This window comes from Echeneis naucrates, chromosome 22 (genome assembly GCF_900963305.1).
Source record: "Echeneis naucrates chromosome 22, fEcheNa1.1, whole genome shotgun sequence".
Taxonomy (NCBI): domain Eukaryota; kingdom Metazoa; phylum Chordata; class Actinopteri; order Carangiformes; family Echeneidae; genus Echeneis; species Echeneis naucrates.
Genome location: NC_042532.1, coordinates 11189481 through 11201270, shown reverse-complemented (window position 1 = coordinate 11201270; position 11790 = coordinate 11189481). Strand labels below are relative to the sequence as shown.

The 11790-nt window shown below is 40.6% G+C and overlaps 1 protein-coding gene across 1 annotated transcript in view; it reads right to left on the bottom strand.

Annotated features, from left to right (window-relative positions):
* Positions 1-1195: 1195 nt before the first annotated feature.
* asap2a (ArfGAP with SH3 domain, ankyrin repeat and PH domain 2a) overlaps positions 1196-11790 on the bottom strand; it is a 46458-nt gene continuing 35863 nt past the window's right edge. The window contains exons 15-28 of the mRNA XM_029493701.1: positions 9914-10047; positions 9300-9394; positions 8387-8576; positions 8105-8190; positions 7490-7605; positions 6772-6839; positions 6556-6663; positions 5739-5946; positions 4720-4872; positions 4220-4322; positions 3723-3781; positions 3487-3566; positions 2847-2966; positions 1196-1626 (exon numbers count right to left, since the gene is read on the bottom strand). Coding sequence (XP_029349561.1) covers positions 1552-1626; positions 2847-2966; positions 3487-3566; positions 3723-3781; positions 4220-4322; positions 4720-4872; positions 5739-5946; positions 6556-6663; positions 6772-6839; positions 7490-7605; positions 8105-8190; positions 8387-8576; positions 9300-9394; positions 9914-10047 — 1595 coding nt within the window. The 3' untranslated portion in view covers positions 1196-1551. The remainder of the gene's footprint in view (positions 1627-2846; positions 2967-3486; positions 3567-3722; positions 3782-4219; positions 4323-4719; positions 4873-5738; positions 5947-6555; positions 6664-6771; positions 6840-7489; positions 7606-8104; positions 8191-8386; positions 8577-9299; positions 9395-9913; positions 10048-11790) is intronic.

Here is an 11790-nt window from a genome sequence, read left to right as displayed (position 1 = left end):
TTTAAATATCGACAAAACAAAACCAAATCTATTTACATGAATAGATTATTAAATCCTCCTGTTTCCAGTGAGTTACTAATATTCAACATGATGAAGAAAGTGTGATGCACATGCTTCTCCTCTCGTCGGTCACAAATCCATGGAAGGCTCTGATTTCAGGTAAATGTCTCAATATCAACATTATGAACAGAAAGAAAGTTGCTCTGCAACCAAAATGAAGCTAATTACATTGTATGTTTTATATTTATTTCATAACACTTTAGATAATCTCATCTTTCTACATAACGGAACCTCAGAAATGTACAAATATGAAAAGCTTAAACTGTATGAAGGTTATTCTTATCCGTCTCTGACTGGCTTTATAGTGTCAAACATAAGAGATCTAATTTGGCTCATCTGTGAGTAGAAACAAAATCAGCTTCTTAGTGTGTGCTCCCAACAGCAAGGAGAAACAACAGTCAACTCCTGCCCTTCATCACCTTCCCACACTTTTTAAAAACCTCCTCTTTCTTCAATAATTAGTTTTTCTCTGTTTATTCTTTGCAGAGAATTCATCTGCACGCACAAATACACACTCATGGACTTCCCATTCCTCTAATAAGGCAGATGACAGGTGAAGACAGCCTGAGGTGTCTTGATATACCAGCCATTACTGACTGCTGCAGCGACATTCAGCATCACAACTCGACCTAAAACAGTGCAGGAGGAAGAACTTGACTCTGTGTGTGTGTGTGTGTGTACAGAAAATCATTCATGGCAGAAGCATGACATTGAATTCATTTGCAGCCTGATTACCTCACACACGTGAGAAAGCGGGTTCTCCCAGGTGTGGTTGAGTTTAAGGCTATTTTTACATGCAGCCTCCCCCTTTTCAAAGTCGGCCTGTCTTTGAAACGCAAACAGAGAAGCGCTGCCATGGGTGCAGTCGCACATTCTGGGATTAATTTAGCACCATTAAAAAACTCTCCAAGCAGGAGGATGACCACAGAGTTGAGAAGTTGCACCTAGAAGCAGGTAGGCTCATGCACAGAGGGGGGATATGATCCTACTGTTAGTAAGTAAAATACATTACTGTAGTCTTTCAGTATTCTCACTTTAAGGACAGTTTGCACATTGCAACTGAACAGATAACAGGAGAAATGAATACTGTACATACAACCTTCATAATGTCACACGTTGTCTTGTGTTGCAACAAGGATGAAGACAAGGAAAGTGCATTTATTGTGAGAGGTCATTCACTACAATCATCGTTTTGTTTTTTTGTTGTTTTTTTTTTTAATTATAAGAGTCAGCAACACAAACTAAGCATTAAAATCACATACGGTCCCGATGAGTCCTTGATGACCCCCAGACTTTGTGGTGGAAGTCTGCTACAGTTACTATGACAACAGCCGCACAAAGTTGAAGCTGAGGTGACACTTCAACAAGCACACTGATGATGCCACCGATGATGATGATGAAACAACGGCCGTTTCTTCGGTGGCTGAGACACAGACAGGTGAAGGAATGACGCTGAATGTTGGGACACTTCCTGTGACCCAGAATGACTTTTTAGTCGGCAATGAAGTGAACAAATGTGACCGGGAAGGCTCCTCTTCTCATGGGATCGCCTTCGATATGGCCCAACTGTGACAAGGAAAGACAGAGCAGAGGTCAGACGATAATTAATGGCAGCTAAGACACAATACATGTAAACAGTCTCACAAAAGTCATCTAAAGCACAAAAACATTCATTGCTGGAACTGCGTGACTTTTCAGATTTTTTATTGAATGATTGCATTTAGATTTTTTAAATCCCCAGATCATTTTTTACATCCACACCTTTCCCTGTGACACATTACATGAAAATGTATACATGGTAAAATGTATTTATTACAACATGCTGAAAAGGTTTTTTCATTTAAAAATGAACACATATCTGTTTACTGGTGGAATATGAAATAATTCAATTTAAAAATGTAAAGGTCTATGGTTTTGAGGATGAGTTAAGTTGAGTGACTTGGTATTTTTTGCAAAACTGGTATCTTTTTCTTGCAAGTTAAATTTGAGGAATCAAATCAAAATGAAAAAAGTCTATGTCTTTCTGAATTAAAATTGAATTGGTAGATCATTTCCAGCATCTTGTCTACTAAACACCATCTAAAACAAACACAGGCTAAAGCACTATAACTGTCTCAGTAATACGTTTGAAATGGCTTTCCTACATTATTTTACCTGAAAAGAAGACAGTACTTATTATGTCCATTTAAGTAATTTTAAACGTCCTCTATACCTGGAAAAGAAAGAGCTAGGACATGTTTCTGCTCCAACAACTTTTGTACAAGGCTGAAAGTGAAACATGGCAAACCGTTTAAGAAGAAGAAGAGAAAAAACAGATCAAGCGGTGATGTTCTGATCAATTCTCCTTTTGGAAAGACACTCAAAATGAAACTTATGACTGTGACCGCAGTGACAATCATCCCATTCACACTGCTTCATCACTGCGCCTTCTTTTCAATGACTGTGGCACAAAAGCAGTGATAACGCTTCTGAATGCATAACAGAGGGACAGAGAGAAAGACTAAATACAGTCATATCTGCAGAGGGGGCTCAGAGGAAAACAAGTTGCAGCTGGTCCATGTTCATACAAGGGCTTCCAGAGAGGAAGCAGCAGTGAGCGGAAAAAGAGGAGGCGGAGACGGGTGAGGGGGTATCGGCCAGTATGAGGTCATGGCTTCTTTGCTTTCAGTTACCATGGTTACTGAGCGCATCCACACGTTTAGAATAAGAGATAAATTGTGCTTTTATCAACCATCTGAAAGACACATCCACATAGTGGGTCTCTCCACAGCATGACAGATACTGACCCACCACTCCTGGTCCTCCTCGCCATCCACTACGATCACCTCACCCTCCGAGAAGGTCAGCTCGTCTGGGTTGTCGGCCTCACAATTGTAGATGGCTTTCACTCGCTTCGGCCTCTGCTTCTGGGAAACAAAACAAACATTTTACAGTCAAGGTCAAATATGTTTTGCTTCTTCCATTTCTACTGCTTGTGTTTTCTATTCTTTTAGGTTGGTCCTTTAATTATTAAGTGTCAAGTTTGAATACAGAAGTTGTGAATTGAGGCTTCGTCTTTTCATTCATCAGTGTAAGGATAATCCACAATTTTTTCTGGGCATGGTCAAAACACAACATGTAATTTTATTTGGGAGATAAGAAGCTCCTCTTTAAAAAGCCTGCAACAGAGTAACAAATGGATTCTCCGGAAAAACTGTGAATGAAGCCGTCTGTATGAGCACAGAGCAGAAGTACTGGCAGGAAGTATAGTGCCTAAGTTACACTGGAAACACTGAGACAATAGGTCAACCACACACACGGGAATTACACAACACTCATGATATAATAAATAAAGCTTGTTAAATCAGTTGGGCGATGATTCAGTACAACAGTATCAATGAATCAGCACTTTATCTGGATGAAAAAGACGACGAATGAGGGACTCACTGGGTAGGCTTTCCTCAGCATGGGGGCTGGAGGCAGAGACTGACCTATCGAGTTCTGAGGGCATCCTGGCACTTCCTTCGCTGGAACAGGAAGAGGAAATGATATCACAAGTGAACTTTCCGTGTTTCCACTGAAGAGACAGGATCTGACGGATAGTAAAAGAACGTCTTTCTGGACCCTGGACCGTGAGAGATTAGACAGAGCTGACACTATGGCTCTCCTTTGTGTTTGCTCACCTGGTCTTTCAATTGACTGTGTTCGATTTAGAGGTCCTCTGTTGAAGGTTTTGTCATTGCTGAAAAAAAAAAAGACGTGTAAAAAAATGCACCCCGATTAAAACTAACAGTGATATGAAGCAATCCAACAGAAAAGCAGGCAGCTTTCTAAGACTCCCCTCAGCAGATTTACTGCACCACTCTCAGGCCTGCGGGAGATAAAAAGACAAAAGAGCAACTGTGGAGGAGAGTTATTGCTGTGTCTGGTTCGACACAGATGTAGGACTTAGCCTGGATGCTAATGAAGCAGCTAAACGGCAGACACGTACGCTCATGCCTTTTGGGGAAACAAAGAGCCCCGGGCTAATACATGATGCTCCTGTGTATGTGCACTGGATCACCCGTTTCTGTAGTTCACAAAGCTACTGAAGCTTTGGTGACACCACTAAACTCACTCTAGCTATGTTTCTGACATTTCACTTAGACCAGCAGACATCTTGTGTATCTTTGCTTCTTACCCTCCAGGAGATTTGGGTGGCACTGCTCTTGACCCCACTGGCCCCTGGCCTGTCTTCAACTGTATGTTCATAGCTTCCATCTTTGTCACAGGAGCACAAAGACCTGGTGGGACACATTATAATACACCTCACTTACTTTAATGTGCCTCATCTTGATGATACTGAACAAAAAAAATAAAAATAAATTTCTGGAGTTTGTTAGTCCCCTCAGAAATTAATTTGATTTGTTTATTATTACATGCTTAATGCACAATTATCCAATCAGCCAATGATGTGGCAGTAGTGGCCACAAGTGGTATTCTATCCAGCATCAGTACGACTGCATACAAGCCCCCTTTCATGATGTCTATAGGATTAAACCATCACCATTATTATAAAATTACACACATATTTATATATATATATATTTTTTTTTTTTTTTACTTTAACCTGTACACCAATGACCTGAGCTTCACAAGCATGAAGGAGAGAGCGAAGAAGTAGTTGAGGTGCAGCCATACCTCCAGTCGAGGTAAGTCTCAATGGGGGGACAGGAGGGTGCATATTGGGGGGGTCTGAGGACGACCTCTGTCGTCCCACCATGTCTAAAGAAAGGGGCTTCCAACTGCTGGGTATTGAGGACTGACTGATCCCTCCCAGACCGGACAACTGGACTGAGTTAGAAAGAGGGAGGGAGGGAGAGGGAGGAGGAAAAGAATGGAGATTATTGAGAAGGAATGGAGAGAGAATGCTCTGCATGTTGCCAAACCCAGCATCCACTTTAGGAGTCATTTCCATTTGGGCGTAATTGAGAGCGACATTTATTGGGAAGAGGGAATGTGCAGAATGTTGAAGCTGGGGGCTGTGATGAGGTGAGGTGGGCAACACAGCTGGTTGTTTCTCCTCCGCTCTCTTGGCAGCGCTCCAGGAGACCACTAATGTGATTTAAGACCGACTCTGGCAGACTTGACACAAGTCTGATAGCTTAAATAACTACAGCTTTTTTAGTGTAGAGTCTTTTATCAAAAAGATTTTGGATGGTATCTCCCTTTAAAAAAATATCACACCTTTAAACATGTCCTTCTGATGTAGTTGAATGTGGTATCTCAAAACATTTCTTTATAGCACAAAATGAAATCCTGCCTTTTAGTTTAAAGATCATTTGAATGTACGACACCAGCTTCCCTTTGTGAAGAGGTAAACGACAGCCCAGCTCTGCCATCTGTCTGCAATGTGACTTTCCTCTGCTTCTGTGCCCAGAGACATCTGGGCCAAAACTTCACTCACGAAGGACACAGTAATTAACATAAAGGCAATGGCATCCAGACACACATGGCAAAAATCTGAATACTTTCCATAAGGTTGTTTCTCTGAAGAATATTACAGAAATATAACTTCCAAAGGACAAAGAAGGAGGTCTGACTTGGGTTGTCAAAAAATAAATAAAAAATAAGGCTACTCAATCCATCCATGCATCTGTATTTATTAACTGACATGTTAATAAAACGAGTGAGTTATATTTATCTGTGTCTGAGACTACCTAGGTTCCGTGGGGGCAGGGGTGGAGCGGAGGCGTTGGCGGGCTGAGGCGAGTTGGTGCTGAGGATGGTGCCATACGTTTCGTTGTTAACCAGGCTGGGCATGTAGGCACGCTGTTTGTCCTTGGCGAGGCCTCCAGAGCCCAGGTTAGAGTTACTGCTTGAGGTGTAACAGCTGACTGGACGCTCGTCTCTGCGATGAGGACTGGGCTGGAGGAGTATCACAGGGACAACGTAAGAATGTGAGATTTGTCATTACATAATGTGTGGCTCATCAGATCTGACCACTTCTTAAAGCCACTGACATATGGATTGTGCCTGAGATCAAGAGCAACATTTTGTGTATTAGATCCTAACTGTAATTATTTAGGAAACACCAATTCAACGCATTTAAATCCATGCAACTTTCCAAAAGCAAGCTATTCTTAAAAAACTTCCAGTCATAACTTCAGTCATAAAATGATTTGTTAAAAAATGTGCCCAGGACTATTCAAACCATACTTTCAAAAACCATTTCCTTTTATATCCCAAACTGAGCCTCAGGGGAATCCTTCCTCCAAAACTGAAATCTGATGAAATCACATTATGTCAAACATTTATAATTTCACTTAAAAATGAATGAATGTCAATGCCTGTTTTCAGATCTCAGCTTCCCCCTTTGAGCTACAAAATATTCCCATTTTCAACCTTTTATGTGCTTTTTATGAATTTTTGATTCATTTTTTTACCCACCTGAGCAGGTTTCTCTGAATTTTGATTTCTCAATTGCATTGTCATGAATACTGTATCATTATTCTTTCTAACAAAAATTCCACCCACCTTCTCATCTAGATCTTCGTCACTCTCATCCAAGTCTTCATGCTGCAGACACCATTCGTACTCCACGTGGACATGGGCATTGAATTTCCCTGCCAGAGCTTGGCTCAACTATACATACAAACAAATCCACACAAATACAAAGTCAAACGCATAGCGCGGTTTCAGGTTTGTGATGGGTTTGCAGGCATAAGCCAAATCTAAACATAGTAAGCTCACCAGTTCTTCACACTGTAGGTGTTTAAGCCTCCGAGCGATATCCAGCGGTGTCTCTCCAGCCTCATTAGCTGGAAGGGAAACAACAGAAACATATAATCACTGTTGGATCCACATGCCACATTGGGACAAAGACTCAGCCCATTTTCTTTAATCCCTTTTCACTGTGACTTGAGAAATGTGTAATTAGACCATTTCCCACACTGTACTGGCCTCCTTCTCTATGTATCCATTATCTGGCTGTGTTGTTGATGTCAGAGCAGAGTAGAAAGATTAGTGGTGTGAGAAAGAGTTGATATGGTCTTTTAGTAAAGCTCACATGTCTGAGAACTAAAACTGAAGGACTGAAGGAAGCACTGAGGGGCGTTTGTGTGAATGCGAGACAGACAGGAAGAGATGCAGTCAGATGATTTGTGTAAGACAGTGGTGAAGAAGTAAACAAACCTTCTACTCTACGATACAATTTGTGCTACAACAATGTGAAAACTCATAATCTAATCACTGAAGATTTTGTTTGGATAGTAGAATTGGATATTCTGGTATTAGTTTTAAAGGCACAGTCAGGTGTACTCGGTCATAAAAATTGCTACTATTAGGTCAATGTTGGATTTATGATAAACTGTGCAACTGAATACAACTGTGACAAACAAAAAGAGAGGAGGAAAGGGTAGACAGTGAAGGCACCATGATGATCCTGTCCACTGCTGCTGTGTTTCCTTACCGATCTCTATAGAGGCCTTTCCCCGCAGAAGTAGTTTCAGACACTCACTGTTGTCGGTCAGACAGCAGTAGTGTAGCGCTGTGCTGCCTTTGGCTGTCTGCTTATCCAGATTCAAGCTGTTAGAGGATACAGAGAGAGAGAGAAGGCATTAAGTAAAACCTTACTTTCTACTGCCTAGGCCCTATATTGAATATGCAATATTCTCCAGGAAGAAAAATCTAACTAACTCTTTCCAGACTTCCTTTAGAAGTTGTAAAAAAACAAAATGTTTTTTACAACTTCTAAAGTTTTACCCTGACTGTATGTATCAGAAAACCACTCTATAAAAGGAGTGAAAAAACATTAGAATAAATCAATCAATCAATCTAAAAGAGAGCAAGATGATGAAGAGAAAGCTAATTTTAATGACTTCTTTCAAGATGCAAACATCTGATGTTGACTATCAATTAAAAGTGTTAATTCCTTGTGATTCAGCCACTAAAATCTCTTTTTTACGATGTTCTATCCAATATTTTCTGTAAAACTCTGCAGTGTATATCGCTTTCTACCAGTAAAAATATCTGAACTGGAGAACAAACACATGGGTCTCCGGTGTTGTGTTTTTGCTTTGTTTACCTGTTTTGAGTGAGGAAGTCAACAATGTGAAGAGATGTTCTATCTACCAGTCTGACTGCGAGATGAAGGGCTGTCTCCCCTTGTTCCTGAAATCAAAAGAAATATTGGCATGAAACTCCAGGAGGTGTGAAACACTGGAGGAGAGTCTTGGAAAAAGGGTTTAAAATAAATTAATTGAAAACAAGCAATAAACATGCCTATGCCAATGCCAATGCCAATGCTGTGTAGCGAAAACCATTTGGAATAAACTTTAAAAATGATGTATGTATTTTGTGTACTGACATGTCCATTGGCCAGAGGAATGGGCTCCATGAGGTCCACTCCTTCAGCGTAGACCTGGATGAGGGAGAAAATGTCTCGAGCCTTCACAGCATCGCACAGCGTGTGGAGGCGCGACGTTGCATCGGGACATTTCTTCCTGGCAAATCGCTTCTCTGTGTATTTAGCTGTAATGAAATCCTTCCTCGCCTGCCTGGTGATGGAGAGAGAGAGGGAGGTGTTCAGTTACAGCTGGTAGATCAGACTGTGTCCTGTCCAAAATTTGGATTTTTACATCTTGGTGATGAATGGAATTCAATAATTGATCAAATTCATTAAATTAAATGGAAAAAGTATCAAAATACATCTGAAGTCTATTACCTAATATGGTGGATCTTTTCATAAATGAAACAAAGTGACAGAACCGTTTTTTCAAGTTGAATAATTGTGTTTTCTCCCTAAAATCTTTTTGAAGAAAAATGAATAGAAGTCCTGTAAAATGGATCATGTGTCAAACAGGTGCAGAACAGCAAACACAACCACGGCTAAATGCTCCTCTTTGTTATGTCTACCCTTTGATAGACATGTGACACATGGATGCAATTTGACCAGATGTGCACTGCTTTAGTCATGACATTGAGATCCATGAGTGAGTATGATGTATAAATAATGACGATGATGATGAGGCAAGCAGAAAAATTATACCTAATTATTTCATCTTAGCCATACCATCACTGACAAGCAGCCTCATTAAGTACAGATAGAACTGCTTATTTTCCTATCATACAGTTAAAAATGATTAGCTATCAGATTGAGAGAACCTGATCAGTACGGTGTCCCCAGTTTTCAGCTGGCTTGGTGGGGGAGGTGGAGGATAATGGGGGGGTGGGAGAGGGAGTGATGTGGTGTGTGGAGGGGAGTTGGAGGGGTAACTTACATGTCACTGGCTGGGTTGGGTTTCACCACATTTTCAGCATTTAAACAAGCCTCCATGATTTCATTAAATCCGGCATTCCCCACATTCTTGGCCAGCTGTGGAGGACACACATCCACGGACACACAAATTAAAACTAGCTCTGGTTCAACTCACTCATCTATCATATGCAGTGTAGACTGTGTGTGTGGAGCTTTAGAAATTGCACAACACCCTTTTGGTTGTGGCTACCAAGATGATGTCTTAACACTGAGCAATCAAGATTGCAAGCATTTAATTTATTTAATCCCAATCATCCCACAAGCATTAAATCTCTTAACCAAACCATGATTAGAAAGCCAAACAAAATCTCAGCTATTCTGAGTGTGGACACTTACAGAGGTCTAAGAAGAGTCAAAGGAGGCTAAAAGTGTAACCTCCTTTCTCTCCACTTCTACCTCCTGTTCTGATTTACTCTTCCTCTTTCCTCCTCATTACCGTTTTGCTTATCTCTTTCAATTTTATCCTGCCTAAAATATCCAAAAATGATCGCATGGAGGAATCAATATAACAAAATGCTTTGAGAAAAACAGGGGACATGAAGTGATTCAGCGAGAGGACAGAAAGCAGTTATTTACCAAGAGCTCTGAGGTGCTGAGTACATCTAGAGTAAGCGACTGGATCCTGGAGTAGTGGACTCCCAGCTCCCTGTGGATCCCTGAACATTCAATACAGGTGAGGATGCCCAAGTTTGTGGACAGCCATGTTGGGTCTGAGAGACAGACAGGGAAGAAGAGAAGGGGAAAATACAGAGAAATTAGTATGGCTGACACACTGTCCTTCAGCAGAAGAGTAAAAAGTCATTTCTGCAGCTTGTGAGCCAACTCTGATGTTTCCTTTTGGAAAGCGATGGGCTTTTGAAATTTAATCACTGCCTGAAGGGTTTACAGTCACGTGGCTGACAATGTCAAGGAAAGTGACCAAACCAAACGTTAAGTCTGACCTACATACACTGTGTTTTTGTGTATATGCAAATGTGATATAGAGCAGTGTGATGTGCACACATTTTATGGGGCTTAAGAAATATTAGTATGAAACATGAATTTGAGAAATATTGATTTGAATATAAAAAGCACATCTTCACCTTCAGGTAAAATAATGTCTTCATTATTTCATTATTTTTCATTTCATTATTTCCAAACTAGGGACATTTGTTTCTTTGTCTTTGATTTTAACTGCAGTGCATATATCAATGGCCTTATTTTATCTTATTTTTTCTAAACAGTTCTTTGCTGTTGCTCCAGTGATACTAACAATGTTTAGGGTTAACTGCAAAGCAATGCAGTAGCCGCGTGTTTCATTTTTGTTTATCATGAGACTGCCTTTGTAATGTTGTTTGAACTTGATGATGTGAGGTGCTGCTGATTCCCTTTCCTGTCCTGACCACCTGCAGCCTTCCAGCAAGAAAATGGCAGGACCCAACATTCCTAATGCTGATTTGAGCTTTCTTGTTTTCCAGGTGGTTTTAGGGACAGGTGCAGGACAGATGTAACTTGTATGAATGGTGGACCAACAGGGGTTTAAGGGTTAGGCGCATGACCAGCATCGCCATGATAATTATAATTTGCATCAGTGCAACAGAGCAGAGCTGAAGTCATTAGGGGATGGAGCAGACTTCAAGCATCTGGGAGCAGCAGTTTGGCACAGATTCCTGTTTGGAGTCTCTTGCACAGTCCTTGAGTAATCATCAAGTATGCTGTCTGGTCTTTCCTGAGGTGAACCTGCTCAGTGAGCTGTGACAGGCTTTTCAGTGCAGGTATGCTGTCAAGGGCTTCACGACATCCATAGGAGTCATTTAGCTGGTCTGAATGGAAGGAGGTCAGTTTCACTGACATGTGTTGAGGATTTGGAGTCTGTGATGACCTGGATTTCCTGCTGCAGGCCCGGTATGTCCCTGTAGTCTGAAGAGGCTGTTGATCTTCAGAATGTTCTGGCATTTTGCTCTCAAACATAGAGGGAAGAAGTGCCTTGTGCAATATTTCTCTATGCCCATGATTTCTAATCATAAATAAAATCTTTGTTGTACTTATTAAACTAATACCCAGACACAGTGATATACATACACAATTAAAAAAAATCCTTCCAGGATATAGCTGAAGATTTGGTGGTAAATTTGGAAAATTTTGTAATCTCATTTCCTAGCATCTAATCTCGGTATGGGGCCAAGTAAGCATGCTTTTAATGAATTAAGTTATTTTCTTACATTAACTTGGCTGCTAGTTCTTGAAATGTGGGATGTCTAAGATGTTCTGGTTGCTCTTTCATGCAATTATTGTGTGACTGACTATACAACTATTAGAACAATCAATTGTCACTGTCTAAATCTGTCTCTAAATCGATTAATTGTTGTTGGTGATAGTAATAAATAATAAAAAAAAATAAATCATAGAATCAGTCTTTATTTTGTGTTGTCAGGCTTTTTGAGAAGTCAGAGTTTTTCCATCTATCTTTGCCA